Below are 16,315 nucleotides of genomic sequence, written 5' to 3'. Positions count from 1 at the left end.
TATGCCAGCTGCGCCGGCTGGAATGGTTGGCAGCCGCCACTTCAACCACGTTTGTTACCTTATTCGGCTCGGTGCCGCCACCAAAAAACGACCACCAATAACTGACCGGTATTCGATGACACCCACCGGCACGCAAACGCCTGGAAAGTTAGAAAAATCAACCTGGTGCTCGCGCCGCATGCGAAAGGTACCCCCTTCGTCCAACCAAGAGGACTCGGTCGGATGATCGACATGGGAGACGGGTCCGTCGCCGAGGAAGCCCAGAACACTGCCGACCATGGTCGACCTTGCTCCCATGGCGAGCAGCCTGCAACTAAATCAACCGAGAGATGCCGCGACCACTCATTTGAGGACGGATTCTTTCCGGCCACCGCAGGCCCCTTGTTGCCGGTCAAGAGGACCACGATGTTGGTTTGGGGCCAGGGTCTTCTCCCAACAACCGGCTGAAGTCTTCAAGGTTGGTTACCGGGTTCATGGCTCGTGTACGGCCCAGGAGCAGATGATGTGCAACTCATGCCATCCGTACCTTGCAGTTCCGCCTGGCGTCGAGTTCGATACGCACTCATTCAATTTGAACAGGAAACGGAGTTCCGCCATGGGCTACTGCGGAAGAAGCTAGGAGTAGCCCTGCAGTTCTGGGAATGAAATGACTGCAAATCACCTTGCCTATGGTCTCGGCTTGATTGGACCCAACATACAAGGCGTCCTTAGGCAGAAGTCAAGATCCCAGACTCAACAGTTGCTTGATCCATCAAGTGAGGCGGCAGTAGCGCTTCAAGGTTAGGCGGGCTTGACATTAACGTAACTCATGGTTTCATAACCGTTTAGGATGGTTATGATAAGATATACATGATGACTGTTTGTCATGCCAGTCAAGGTCTGATGTCATCTCAAGCAATCCACAACTCACAGCCCAATGGCTGATGTTTTTTTGGATGTTGTTTTGGACTACACCGCGCAGATTTACGGTTTGCCTCCCCTTCGCGGACGAGTCTCGGCTGTTTGTTTCGTGAGATTGGACAAAGTCACAGACTATGACTTCCATACCCCAGGAGATAACATCCGCAGCGGAGGTGGCGAAATCGATGCACGTCTGGTTTGCGCTTTGATCTTCCACGGGATGGCACACAAGATGCAGAACCACATTGGCAATGATGGGGACCTGGTCCCGCGCATGAGCAGACGTCCGAAGATGTTTTAACAAGCTCGACCACAGGATTACTGGGATATATTGATGTTTGGCTGGCAGTTGGGCCAAGCTGAGGCTTCACAGTAACTCCTCTGCTTAGTCTTGCCCCCCTCGTGCTCTCCCCCTCTTCGATTCCCACGGCAATTAACAGCCTTCAAGCTCCATTTACCACTACGAGTCGCCTCCGCGTGTGATAGAGGTACCAGATCTCCGGTCCCAGGACAACTAGAGCTCGCGCCGTCTAGTGTAGGACCCTGACTATCTCGGGGAGCCAGAATGTAACCTGTTGATCTCTGACTCCCTGTCTCTATGCAAGCAGGAACAGTTCATTGTTCAGGCGCGATTTGAGAAACACGCAAGGCGCGAGACTCAGTATGATTAGTAAGCGGCCGTCGGCGCTTCAAGCTCTTCCACGCAGCAGGCATTACTCATGAGGCCTTCTCGTCCATGGAAGAATGCCCAAAGATACGGTCGATATTGGGAGGAGAGACAATGAAGAGAGTAAGAAGATCTAAAGCGAGGACGAAGATGGTACGAAAAACATCGCGAGTGAGCGCCGTCACGACTGCACAAGCCCTGTTTAACTTTCTTCGACAGTCGGGCAGAGGAAATCTGGTATCCCCAGTTGATTCTATGGCAGTCGTTGGTGTCATGGAATGGCTGTGAGCTCGGAGGCTTTAATAGGCAGAACGTCAAATCATGATCGGACCAGTTACCAGCGCGGTAAGGGGCAAAACTACTAATACCCCTGATTCTGCCTCTCTTTGCCTGTTTTTGGAGAGGCCAAAACAGTTCAGTCGCATCTACACGTGCTTAAATGCCCTAATGCAACATCCTCTGACTGGATGTATTTGTTTTTGAATCAAGATTTGAGGCGTAGGAGTGCACTGAAAGAGATATCGGCTACACTAGACGGTATACATGGTCTCATAGCTTCCACTCATCTCTGTCTCGGCCAGGTTCATAGGCGGCATAGGTTCCAAACTCTTCTCCAAGACTTCAATGTACTGCTTCTGTAGGGATATCAATATTTCCTGGCATTTCCGCTGTTTTTCAACCGACTCCAGCCTCTGCTGGAGCAAATTCATTTCGTCTCTGACAGCGCTCAGAGTGGCGTAAAGTCGATGACTCTGATGGTCTGGCACATCTTGATGGCTGTAGTCGGTGTTGGAAATGTTATGGGTCATCTTGCGTTCAAGGCTTCGTACAGATACGCATCAGTAATGGCAGAAGGCCGTCTCTACTAAGCCACAAGCCTTCTTATATCAATCTGCTCTTCTCTAGGAACAATCCATTTGGACATGGCGCTGAATTGGTTACGATCACGAGAATCATAACTTCAGACGAAACGTAACCAGACGCTTCACCATCCAAAAAAAATAACCCTCAGCTCTGGGTATCTGAGACAATCGACGTCTATGCAATCACCATTCGACTTCTTCTCCTGATATTTCAATAGCTTTCCAGACATCACCGACAAACAGGTTATGTTCTTATCGTATATGATTGGCTGGACTGCATTTTGGACCTGTCATGTGCTGCACGGCTCGACCATTCAACAAAGAACATACATAATCCGCGTTTTGTACTTCTATCACAACCGCAATTGTTCCATTCCACAATTGGTGCCCCTAGACAGAAGTTGTGATTGCCTCGATCATTACAAAACTCCTCTGCTGACGCTGGAAACCATTTGCAAGGTCTGCAGTACGATGTCACTGCGCACAGCACTATCTTTCAGAGAGACGTAGAGCAGCAGTTGCAGTACTTTTCCGGCCTATTTGTAGCTGTTAACTCGACGGTAAGATCGGCGGCTCTATATCAAACTTCTCTGTGTGTCTTGCCGGGCTTGTGAACTGCCCGATGGCTTAAACTTGGGTTGGCGCTTTTTCTGGCTTGGTTGATTGAATCTTGGCTAAACTCGTGGTACTAACGGTCTGGTGACTTTGAACAGACAGCGGGGAGAAGTAGCGAGTGCTAGGAGCAGCGTAATAGTTCTTTGATAACGAGGTATTGATGTGTATGACGCAATGGGGAGTTCCATAATCAATACGGCCGACGTTCTCTACGTCGTTGTTGCCCTGTCTAAACTCATCTGCGTCAATGCCAAGAGGCTGCAGCACGCTATCAATGTTTCAACCTGGTTGCCTAGTAAGGGCGCCATAGCGCTGCGTCTTTAGCGTAACAGCTTACGAGCGCAAGTTCGAAAAAATAGACCAAAACTGAAAAGAAGGGGCCCACCTCACATGCAAGTGATGGGGGGGAATATTGGACACGGTGTGGTCGAAAATGTTAACGTGACTACAGAGCGGATTGACTATGGAACGAGACTAGGTGCAAACAGATGTAAATGGAATGCTAAAAGCCCTCAAACATGCGTGACTACAGAGATACGTGATTGACAATGTGATGGTGTGACTAAACTCAGGTGGAGATGTGACGGTAGTTGTACTTAAACTGAAGTGTGATGGTAACTGTAACCTACAACAGGAGTGATGATAACCTCAAACAGTGTCGGTGTCGCTAGATCCCCAGCGAAAACATGATGGGAAACGTAGTGCATCAGAAAACCTAACGAACGCGGCGAGTTGAACCCCAAGCAGTGGCACCAGACACCCCTTCCGGACTGCCAAAGCCACGAGTGACGCAGGCTAGGACGACTGGCATGACGAATGGAGCGTAATGGCATGATTAGGTCATGCTTGTGTACCGCACTGACAGGGGTGGAAGTGTGGGTGGGGTGAAAGACCCAATGACCGACAAAGAGGAAGACTGAGCGAACCAGGGTGAGAACGGTTAAAAGGGACAAGGGGCCCAACGGAGAGCCGCAACAAAACTCGGGGGTCTTATTCTTTTACAAACATGCAACCGGAGGCGGTAGTCATGATGTAAACGCATTGCACTGGTCAACAACGACTGACGGCGGGAGCAATAAACGACAAGAGGAGTGCTCAAGAACCAGACGAGAGGCTGGCACTTCCAAGTGGAATAGTCGCAGGCGGCGATGGCAGGAGACTGCAACCAAGCAAGAACGCAGCAGGTTTGTTCTTTGGTAGCACTACCGGAGGAGGTGCTTGAAGGCATCGTGAGATGCATCTCAGTGGCGGATGGCACTGTAGTGAAGGTGGCCCATTCTAGCAGGAGACTGCGGGACCTAGTGTTGTTTGTTCTGGGAACAGACAGGTATTGGAAGGACAAGTTGAACAGCCGAGAGGCGGTGAGGTACGAAACGGAGGTGAAGTTGTATTCAGTGAATGGTCGGTGGCTCGCTGGGACAGCAACTGTAAGGCCTGTGAAGGTGTTCGTGTTAGTGTTAGAGTCAGTTTTGAGCTGTGGAATCTTGCTTCAGGAGACGCGCTGTTTGAAGGGGCGTGCAGTTCTTGTTGTGGAGCCCCTGTGGGCGGAGTAGGAGGTACTCTGGTTGGAGAGGTCGGTACGAGAGTGTTGGGGTTATGTGACGCGGAGGCCAGTAGCAGTAGCCGATGAGAAATGATGATGGGTTAGATTTGGATGGTAGTGAGTTAAACAGACTGAGTTAAATGGACTTGTTGACTTGACTTGAGACTTGACTTGAATTGATGTGACTTAGACTTGGAGTGATGGATTAGTGACAATTGGTGCAGATGTAGGTTGGTGGACACGGTAATGATTTTATGTGAGATGGATTAAGTTAAGTGGAATGGATTGATTAAGTGACTGCAGATGGATTAGGTAGCTTGACTTAAATGGATTGGGTTTTAAGAAGATGGTACTAGTTCTGGAATTCGGTTACAGGCGGAGCCTATCACGCGTGAGCGCAGCGAACTAGTCCAAAGCCATTAGGCAGTATGCAATTGAATGTGGTGATAACCTCGCGCAGAGATGCAGACGGAATTAGATGGAGTAAACCGTGGTGGATGAGATGCACCAGGCTCAAGCATAGGCAATGCGCCACACGTCAACCGCAGCGAGACTGACGAACCTGGACATCCCTTCCGGACCGCCAAAGCCACGAGTGGCGCTGGCTGGGATGGCGACGGGGTCGTCTATGACTTGTAATAAGGGGTGCCCCAAGTGTCCAAACCACGTGACAATGTGGGCAGGGCCAAACATGGATCGCGGAGGTGAGTCAGCACCGCAGCATCCAGACGGCAGAGAAGCGACACATGAGGTTAAGGACGGGGGGGCCGTGCGCCGATATGTGTTCCCCTCCGTTCCGTCCCTCTCTCCTTCCACCGCACTAGGATTATTGTAGGACTCGCAGGTCAAGTTATCCGACCAAGTCGGCCTGGTTGGCCCATTCCGAATGCCACTGCGATCACTCTTGAATATCAATGTTTTGTAACAGCACCGTGTGCAGCATGGACGAAAGCCCTTCTTCCCATGTTCCATCCAAAGATATCGATGCCAAAATCACCAGAGATCTCCTGGGTCCCACTGGGTGTTCCAACTCATTTCAATAACCATACCACTGACTGAGCCAAGTCGAGGCACAGCTTGATGCTAGTAGATTCGCAGCACGCGGTTGATACAACATGATTGTATGGATACGTTCTGTAACAAGAAGCACCCGACAATAACAACCGCGCCATGAGAGCAGGCGCCGCCACGAACGAACAGGGCATATCTGATTGGTCTTGCCTCGCGGTCTTGGCACGTCTCCTTTGACACGCTCGTCTGAGCACGCCCGTCTTGGCATTGCTATTGCAACATCATCACGCTTTGTCCGGTCCCAACTGAGGACATGCTGCGATTCAACGCCCATGGCATCACCCAAGCACTAAATGAGTCAGTCGTAAGGGTAACGACGGTTACACAACAGAGTGCAGCAAGGATAGTGTTTTGAATCTTTGCCACTCTGACCTAAAAATGGGTGCTGCTAATGAAGTCCATGCACTCAGTCACAGTTATGCCAAGCCGCCTGATTAGTGCATGGCTTGCGGTGCACGTACCAAGTGTTTTGTTTGTTGCGGCTGTCATGGCCGACAGGCACCAAGAGAGGTCGCTGTCGTAGGTGCCGCCTCCAAAAGGGATCAATCAATCCGGAAGTACGAACTTTGTCCGTTGGCCCTTCACACAGAAACACAGAAGCTACAGGCCATATGGCGAGTGGACAAGGGGCAAGACGGATGCTCACCTCTCCACCAACTCATTGAACCCGGAGTCGATAGCCACCAAATCGTCAGCTATTGCAACCTCAGGACGTAGATTGAAGTGCAATCTTGTCAACTCCTATTTTTTCTTAATTCTAGTGTTCACTTGAACGACTGTTTTATTGTGCCCGATGTACGTAATGTGTCATCCTCGGCTGAATCTCTCGAGTTCATGCCGTCGAGATGTGCTAATTCACTGGCGCCTTGCTATTTACATTCATCAAGTGACCTTGCTTCCAGAACGCCTACTTCAGTACTTTATGTAAGATACTTGAAACACGGTTATGGTTGAAGGCGTAGTTGTGAAACTCGAAAGAGAATGTTTCAGATCATAGGACGACCAAGTTGCTTTCCGATGCCAGTGCCATTTCTCCTAACGCCTAGTTGTATATCAATGCCTACTTCGGCCTGTGTCAGAGAACGATCCACAGCGTGTCCTCAACCTACACCGCAATGGCACGTACAACACCAGAAATGAGAAAGGAAAAAAACAGAGAAGCCCAGGCCAAGCACCGGAAGAAAAAGATAGAAGCAGCAAGACGCATGAAATCCGAATTGGACCAACTCCAGAAAAAGGTAAAGGACATCCGCGAAGCAGTGGCATGTAACGACATGCGGCGAGTGAGGCGTCTTTTGGAAGATGAGACGGGGTCTTCTACACCTCAGCTTGATGCATCCGTGTCAGTTGAGCTAGGGACACCGATGGATAAGATTGAGGAAACAGACTCGTCCGAATTTCCCTTCCCGACCACGGCCAGTACTCCATTTTCGAGCTACAGTCCATTCGATTACACCTTTCCCCTAACGGAATACAACCTCTGGAATCCGGACACGACATCCCACGCATCATTGGCGGAAGGCTACAATCAAGTGCTACCCTGGAACTCGGTTCCGACTTTCCCCAACATCGTGATGCCCGGATCGTTCCAATTATCACAGTGGCTGGATCCGCAGTTAATGATAACATGAGAGATGCGATGTAACTGATCAGCCGCATACTGGCCACCATCTTCTACACAACACGTTCGCATTAAGATCACTACTTGCTAGCATTCTTGTAATACAACAGGAAATTGTTATTTGGGCTCGTGTAGTTTGTTTGCTGCACGCACTGTTAAGAATGATTACTCTTGGATGAGGAAGGCACAATACTTTCTGAGCATGAACGTAGGTCACAGTCCAGCCTACCTCCAGCCACCTTCGACGTTCCTATCCGGAAGGGCAGCGGGGTGCGCCTGTCGGTAGCGGCCAATAAAATTCACTTTGCGAATAGCAGCAGTATCGTCGCATGGAACAAACATGCTTGGCTCCTTTCTATAGACTGCTTTACGTGGTCCAATTGCTGATTGATCTAGTGGATGGAGAATGTTGGATTTATGTGGCGGCAAAATTAGCAGATAGATATTATCGATGTGCCACATATATATAAAGTAAATTATATGATGGCTATCATGCAAATTTAGGATCAGCTGTCTGGCTTCTGGCTGGTCAGACTTATCCGTAGAGAGAGTCAGAGGGATAACGACCCTTTCTAGCTTCTCAAAAGCAGCTTCCCCTGTCGTCTTGTCATTTTCTGTAGCTGTGAGCTCTCAGCCAGCACACAGGCCAAGTCTCTAGGGAACCACAGCCGCTGCACTGAATTGATATAATGTTGAATAAGGAGATGCAGCGAGTGGCCCTCACCAGAGATACACTAAATGGTAATTTTCATGCCTTTGACTTTGACTATTTCTCCTGGACTGTCTTTTTTCAGACAGTCCGGTACTAGCACATTCCAGCCTTTGCCCTAGAGAATAAAAGTCTCATCCATCTTGTACCTTTTGGCGGGTTTGATATCAAGTATCCAGAGTTTGGAAGCGGCCCTTCAGAATGACCGCTGAGGCTCTGTTGATATGCATAGAATGCATTTTTCGATTTCTATGAGTTGCGACAGATGGAAAAAACTCGATAAAGGGCTTTAAAAGAAGAAATCCAAGTAATCGGATATCCCAATGTCAAGGAGGGTACACTTAGCAAATTCCTTGACCTGCTGATGGGTTGGGGCTGAGCCATAGGCAACCTGAATCCGTACCCACTCAGCCAGATGATGTTCCTTAATCTTGGACAGCCGCTGATAGTCTGCATGTTCAATCATTTTCGGCGGCGCAACTTGGATACGGCGTTAAAATGTACTTCGTGAGATCCCCCATTCTAGAGCACCTTGCCGCAGACCAATTATGCCTTCTGCTGATGGCCTCAGTCGCCAGAAAGATGTGGTCTTCGGTGCACTGTCCTTACAGGCATAGAAAAAGCCATAGAGAAAGCAAGAGCTTTTAAAGTAGGATAGAAAAAACGACGATGGTAACAAGAAGAGGGGCAGCTGCGGTGCTGAGACATTTTAGACATTTTAGGGTGGGCCGGATGTGGGTGGCCGACGTTAGCCTCTTTGATGTTTCTACTTGTCTTCCTGCTACCGTTAGTCTGTTGTTATCGGAATCAGGCGCAACAATAACCAACACACACCGACAGCACGAATAGACGCTGTTATCTTGATTGTCTGCCCACTTATAACGAGAGGCCGATAGCGTGTTATGTAAAAAGGCCTACATGAAGCCAGAGTTTAGGTAAAGAGATCGCTTAGAAGGGAGAACTGGTGGCGACCATAATATGTGCAGATACTCTCCAATGAACGAAGATTGAGATTGGCTCACTCACACAATGCCTATAAGATTGCTATTACTTTTGAAAGCAATCGCGCCGCCGTTTGAACCTATATCATCTGGCAATCGTACTTGTTCTGACGGCGGCATGGTTTCCCGTGTAAATCGCGTCATCGTCATTCATACCCACGACTTGCTGGACGACCACTATGATATAATCAGTACCCAGGTCGGCATTCGCCGCATGGGCCTTGTACAGCACCGGCGAAGCAAAACTCTTGCAGTTTTGCGCATAAGTCGACTGCTAGATATCGACTCTATTCGCTGCATATCCCACCCTAACGTTGCCGAGCTCCATGACATTTTTTTGAACGGGGACGAAAGTTACGTTACATATGAGCATCTCGAACTGGACTTACTGGACCTTTGCTTTACCACAGAAGTCGAACTAGCGTCGGCGTTTTCTCAAGTAAGGCCGCGGAGTAATGGTTTGTTGAGATCATCACTAAGGTTCGAGCAGCTACTTGATGGAGTTCACCACTTGGCCAGAAACGACATCATATTCCCCGCAGATTGTATTCAAGTCACCATGTCAGGGAGGTTGAAAATAGGTGCCATGCGTCCTTTCCTTCTTTACTGCACTCTTCAAGCTCACTCTGGGCAGTGTTAAACATTCGTTATCTACCTTGCGACGACATCAAAGCAAACTCCAACTACTGGACGGTGCTCTGCGCCGAAATGATGCAAGCAATAAGACTTCCACTTATGAGTTATCGTGCCTGGGATTTTTTCTCGATGTCTGTACCCGGGGAGCTGCCGGACCGCTGCGTAAGTGGGTCAAAGCGAAAAGAGCACGGCTTCTTGATCAATAGACTGATTGCTTGGCCGACAGCATTGCTTTCTTGACCAATCAGAGGGACCCAAGGGCTTGGAGACTCTTGCTACACAAGCATTGAGAGTGAAGCAAGCTGCAATCCTCCCCACAAAGTCACTTGGTAGGATTCCGCATGCTTTATATCGGAGACTCACGAGTAGTAACACCAATGCTCCGGAGTCGAGTCGTTGTTATCCGCCCGCGCACCTCTCGCACGAGAAGCACGGCATCAGTGAGGCTTAAGATAGCCAGATGACACCAATGGCATTGGATTGTATGGTTTAAAGTAGCTTGAAAGCAGCAGACGTATCCATTCTAGCCTATTGGTCAAGACAAAGGGTGGGCTAAATGAGTTCTGTTGGGAAGGGAGTGTGTGGACCTAGTTTGTTTCTTGCGCAGCTGTATTTGTGACACTTAGCCGGCCCGAACTGTGCGTAGTTTGAAGAATCAAAAAACGACAACTCAATTGATCAGGATTACATAAATAATGTTAGAAGTAACTCAACAATAACAGTTGCTTATCCGCGAGACCCTCTACAATACACTTTAGGTGAGCCTCTTCTCCAAGGACGCGTGTGGTGGCTGGCATTCTGTAGCAATCCGGTATCCCGTCATTGTAATTATCAGAGTAAAAGGTCCCACCCAATAAGACTTGCTATATATTACGTGCTTTCACTTTGACACGAGGAATTTCTAGCTCTAGAAACCCGCCATAAACACCAAGAAGACAGATGATTACGTTTGAACCCCCCTTAATACACTGCTGTAGCGAGGGATCGAAACACTAGCAGACAGAGTCCGGTGATAGGGGCCGCGAATATCACGGGGATTGATGCTAGGACATCATTTAAGTAACATGTTTCGGATTTCCCATCTATATTCTACTTCTACATGAGGTGTAGTCTAGTGTAGACGTCATGGAGATGGTCAATCGGCTGCTTAAGCATGTTGGTTAGCCACACTGGTGTTTAGTCCGACTTTTTGCTAGGTACAGTCTAGCCACCATTCCTATTCACTCCCAAACAGTAACGAAAAGCTTAAACTGCCAAACGAGAAGAAAGGTTGGTCAAAGAGACAAAGTGTTGGTTATTCCCGACGGAAATTGGTACAAGTAAAGGAGAAGCGTGCGAGCTTTCAGAAGACAGAAGAGATAGATTGTTTGCTACCGTCTTATACGACAACAAAGCAACAAATAGTAATATAAGCAATGCGCAAATGTGCTTTTACATTTCATTGTTATCTGTCCCAATAGCTTTAGCAACATACTTCTCTGTTGTGCACTGCTGGAAGTCAATGTTGGATAATGAAATCACATCTTGATTTCCCATTTCCAAACTCTTGTTTCCGACGTGAGTCACGCTTGAAGTAAGAATGTCAACGGCATGAATGTAGAGCGAGTAGGAGATCAGGCTTACTTGATGTTGGCTTTCAATTTCTTGTTCAACGCCTCAATTACGCAAGTCGGAAATAATCAGACTATCTAACGCTCGTCATAGTATTGTATTTGACTTTCTTTAAGAACCTGTAAATATATAAACCTGCTCAATTCACTTCCCGTGCTGTGGGGCGATCAAATAAAGATGTATTACTCCGAATGGCCGCTAAGAACACTCACGGCTCTGGTAGCCTTTGTAGGCGTTGCTGCTTCAATAGGACAACAACAAAATGCTGTCTATTTCACCAACTGGTATGTGCTCACTGGAAACTTGTGTCCATCCTGACGTTGACTTTTGTACACAGGAGCATATATGGTCGCGCCTTTCATCCCGGAATGCTCCCAGCCTCCAAGATAACGCACATATTGTACGCATTCGTCAATGTTCAACCCTCCGGAGAAGCGTGAGTGATCACCTCCAGTTGGCAGCGTTTACTCACCATTGTTGTTTTGTTTCTGCAGATTCTCCGCGGACACTTACGCAGACCTAGAGAAGCATTACGCAACTGACTGTACGAAGATTCCGGTTTCCCTTACTGAGCATTTGCTTTCTTCTGCTGTGAGCACTGACTGTTGCTTCAGCATGGGATGAGATGGGTAGCAACGTCTACGGCTGCATCAAGCAGCTTTTTCTTTTGAAACTAGAAAACCGTCAACTTAAGGTCGTGTTGAGCATTGGGGGAGCATCCTGGTCGAGCCACTTCGCAACTGTTGCTAGCTCTCAACAGAGTCGAGAGCTCTTTGCTGATTCATCCGTGACTTTGATGAAGGACTGGGGATTTGACGGCATCGATATCGACTGGGAGTTTCCTCAGAGCAAAGTAGAAGCCGCGGATTATGTTCTCTTGCTCCAAGCGGTACGACGCCGCCTTGACGCATATGCTGCAGAGCATGCTCCTTCCTACCACTTCCAGCTCAGCATTGCATCGTCAGCAGGAAGCGAAAAATACGGAAGGCTTGACCTCAAATCTGTATCAGATATAGTGGACTGTTTTTATTTAATGGGGTACGATTACTCTGGGTCATGGAGTACCGTCACTGGCCACCAGGCGAATCTTCATCCTAGCACCTCAGCTCCAGAGTCGACGCCTTTTTCGACAGGTAACGCAGTAACGGACTACATAGCCGCTGGTGTTCCGAGTCACAAGATCATATTGGGCATGCCACTGTATGGCCGAAGCTTCGATAACACCAACGGTTTCGGTCATCCATTTTCAGGGGTGGGAGGCGGGTCATGGGAAGCTGGAGCGTGAGACTACAAAGCTTTGCCGTTACCCGGGGCCAAGGAGGTTTACGATGGGTCGGTGGGAGCAGTACATAGTTGGGACCCCGCTACCCGTGAGCTGGTTAGTTACGACAGTCCATCATCGGTACGAGACAAAGTTGCCTTCATCAAAGCAAAGGGCTTGGGTGGGGCAATGTTTTGGGAAGCCAGTGCAGACAGGACGGGTAACGCAAGCCTGATTGAAACGAGCTATGACTGTCTCGCTAAAGAGATTGGCATCGGCTCACGTGAAAATCTAGTAAATTACGCGGATAGTCGATATAACAACCTTGCAGGCGGAATGGTAACCGGCTGAGCGCACAATAGATGATTCATTATAGCCACAGCGTGAACTGTCTGATCTTGTTTTATGTTTAGAGCTTTAGTATTTATGTCGGTTAAGTATCGCTTGCAATCTGGATGCGATTCAAAACAAGTGAGTCTCCGTTGCTTGGACCCATTCGAGGAAGATCTCGTGTTTTGCTTGTTATGTTTGCTTTGATATGCTTTGATATAATGGATATAACTATAGGGAGTTGAAGTGGGTGTGGTTGCCCCTCGTTGCGGCTGAGTCAGCGGCCTCACCTAGCTCGCATGACAACCCCTTTGATTCGTCCCTTTTGGTTTCAAGGAATCGCAGTCGAGTATCAGACCGCTTATCCATCTGCTCATATTGTCTCCCCCGTCCGCCAGGTAGTGCCGCTCAAGTTCCCATTGGATTGGCTGGCCGTTGGGGTATGCAGCGATGAGACAATGGACCATTTGTTGAGTTCATTGCCTGTAATAGTTATAATCCTCTGATCTAGCAAAAATCCTTGGACGACGTCCCCACATGGTGGGCGGTTCGGCTCTCGTAATTGCACAACGCATTATGTGGCGAAAACAAAAGGGGATACTCGACCAGGGGAGCAAAGAATGAACATCACAAAAGAGCCAACCTACTGAAACTAGACTAATGTTGCGAATTCCTTAATTCTACAACTAACCAATGGAGAGCCTTCACAGACAGCCACAAATGCTGTTGTGAACTTGGGCAATTGCAGGCCAGGCTCATCTAACAAGCTACAAGAAAAAGCATGGACAAACTGTTACCTCATGCCGCTCGAGAACCGCATGTAATAACGAATCCAGAGGTTTCTCTAGGTTATGCATGCTTTACATTAATTCAATGCATACCAGGAATAACAGGAAGTAGACAGGCGGATCCTTGTCGCTGTCTTCAAGGCTGTTGGTGATTGGGTTTCGACGAGCTGCGATTGGTCATCCCTTTGCAGAGCTGCTCTATATGACACCCTCCCGATGCAAGCCTCTCGAATGTCGGTGTTGAAAGACCATCTGGCGCAGACCCAACGTGGAGAGCAACGGTGTGTTTGGAATCGTGAAACAACTTCAGGAGGATCAGAAAGTGGGGCCAGTTGTACGCATAAGCGGCGAGTCACACGAGACGATATCACATAATACCAGCAGACTCAGCATCAGGTTGATGTGTTTTAGTTCCCAGTTGCAAAGACCCTGTAATTATGTTGTCATCTACTCCATCCGCTAGCAGATGGTAGAGACAGTAGACATAAAACAGGCTGAATCATCTACACTCTCATCATTTATGGTTAGAACTGTACCTCGACCCGGATATCACTATCTCCAGATCAATAGCCATGAGTAGATCTACGCAGGACATCTTTGAAGAGATGATCAACGGCGAACTTGCTTCCAATCAGCTACTGCAGGAAGCATTGCAGGCTGTTGAGGGCAAGCAAGAGTTTTGGAAATTGGCCTTTTTGTCCAGTGTCACACTAAACATACTACTCATTGTCGCCCTGCAGTGTATCTTATTAATCACCATTGAATACTACGGCGTCTAGTTATCCTATGGAATCTCATGTGATTTAGCCGTTATCCTCTTGTAAAACCGAGCTTCCAATCACGAGACTTTTGAGGAGAGTGGGTGTTGTAGACAGTGTTGAGTATATAAAGACAAGGAAGCTAGCCTAGAGTATAACAAATATGCAGTTTCTTAACGTGTTTAACGCCATAATTTGGTGCGGCTTCCTCGCTTTCTTTCTTTCCTCTGTCAACCCCGGTTGGGACACTGGGCAGAACTGTTCTATGCTGAATGTAGCCCCCCCCATTTCTGACCCAACCCCCCCTTTACGTCAGCTAACGGTAGTGTAGATTACCACCGCAGAAATAGCAAAGAATATCAGTGACACATTCGAGATACTCGAAAAAGATCAGGCCCAGCGGCGTATCACAGTCCCTAGCCAAATCTCGGAACCGCTCAAGTCGGTTGCTACGAAGGTTGAGGGACATGTAGCAACGGCCGTGGCCTCCGCAAAACAAGCCATCAGCACGCCACTGACCAATGTTTGGAAGGAAATCCGACCAAAGTTCCTCGACGATTTGACTCGGTGGAGAAACACGGTCCCCGTCTACTGTTGTCTCCAAACGCGGGGCGTGTGGCAGCTTGGGTACACCGACTCGACCACCAAGCTCGTTCCGTCCCAGGACTTCAACATGGTGGAAGCCTTCCAAATCAAGGAACTCAGCGAGTTATTCAGCGCTGCACATAAGATCGTTCCAGGGCTGCCAGATAGCTTAGCTAGTGACCTTGGCAATGTTGACTTCGGCGTTGTCGACAGGATCGTTGCCGCAATATACGGGCTGCTTTTGGCTCTCATCGTCGGGACCTTTGTCACAATCGTTGTCTCCATATTCCTACCGCAGACCGGTTTGTTTTGTTGCATTCCTAGAATGGCAATAAACTTGCTTCTCTTTCTGCTTTGGTTCATGGCTCTGGCTTGTATGAGCGTTTCTTTGGCCGTAACCCACGTTTCGAGCGGACTTCTCTCTATTTTGGATCTAGGCATCACCTCGCAAGCTGGGACGACGCTGTGGCTCTCCGTGGCTGCTGCGGTTTGGCTTTCGCTGTGGTTTGTTCTCAACTTTCTTAAGTCCATCTGCCTTTGAAGAGTTTGTGAATCCGAGGAGGGGTTCGGCGAATGCAAGCATAACGGTAACAAGACCTAGCTATAATCGTTTGGTACTGATTTGCGAGACTCGAGATTGGTGGCAAGAAACAACAATCTATGTAGATGTCTTTTTCCAATTTCCCAATTTCCCAATTTTTCAATTTTTTTCAATGAACGCTGTCTAGTCTGTCTCTTGATCCTTGAATAATTTGCCTTTTCTAGTATTTCATGAAATGAAAACATCTTTCTCCCTATGATGCCATCGTTTTCTCCATTCTATCTGAAACATCTCAGTAGCAAAGCATACAATTTGTCTTCACCGTTCCACTTAGAGCACGAATCAGGCCTACAAAGTCCTTCCGCGCGCCATGTTCCGTATGTCTACATGATTATAACGAGCAACTGTGTTCCTTGAGAACCTAAAGCCAGCAGTCTACCAGGTAACATCATATTTGTCCTGATCCCTCTGCCGATTAGGACTGCTTTGGCAGGTTTCTGGCTGGTGGCTGGGGAATTTTCGAATGCAAACTTAGTGTTGAATAGGCTCTGGCGTATTCGAGTACGTGGGGGTGATCAATGATTCTATTCTTCGGTAATGATCGTCCTAAGATCTAGATACGTACGTAAAACCCTCTTCTAGCCACGTTATCATAAGAGGTCAGTATTGTCACGTGAGGAGTCTGATTTGAGCGTGCATGCGTAGAGTCCGTACGCCATGCCCGATGTCCTCAATGACCTGTTGCGTACGGCTATGCCAATGCTGTTCCATCACCTAGTCTATTACTCAACCTACGACCACCATCGCTCTGTCTC

General features: G+C 48.3%; 2 protein-coding genes across 2 annotated transcripts; both read left to right on the top strand.

Annotated features, from left to right (window-relative positions):
* Positions 1-11,414: 11,414 nt before the first annotated feature.
* CDEST_15496 (Putative glycoside hydrolase family 18, catalytic domain, glycosyl hydrolase family 18 (GH18) active) lies at positions 11,415-12,849 on the top strand (the record flags this gene model as incomplete). Its single annotated transcript, XM_062931652.1, has 5 exons — positions 11,415-11,521; positions 11,575-11,673; positions 11,732-11,781; positions 11,852-12,472; positions 12,533-12,849. 5 exons carry the CDS (start codon positions 11,415-11,417, stop codon positions 12,847-12,849), a joined length of 1,194 nt encoding a protein of 397 aa, XP_062787703.1.
* Positions 12,850-14,537: 1,688 nt separating this feature from the next.
* On the top strand, positions 14,538-16,314 carry CDEST_15495 (uncharacterized protein; the record flags this gene model as incomplete). Its single annotated transcript, XM_062931651.1, has 2 exons — positions 14,538-14,648; positions 14,706-16,314. The coding sequence occupies 2 exons, from the start codon at positions 14,538-14,540 to the stop codon at positions 15,498-15,500; spliced, it is 906 nt and encodes a 301-aa protein (XP_062787702.1). The 3' UTR covers positions 15,501-16,314.
* Between the last annotated feature and the right edge of the window lies 1 nt (position 16,315).

This window comes from Colletotrichum destructivum, chromosome 12, assembly GCF_034447905.1.
Source record: "Colletotrichum destructivum chromosome 12, complete sequence".
In the NCBI taxonomy this organism is placed as follows: domain Eukaryota; kingdom Fungi; phylum Ascomycota; class Sordariomycetes; order Glomerellales; family Glomerellaceae; genus Colletotrichum; species Colletotrichum destructivum.
This window is presented reverse-complemented; position numbering and strand designations above follow the sequence as displayed.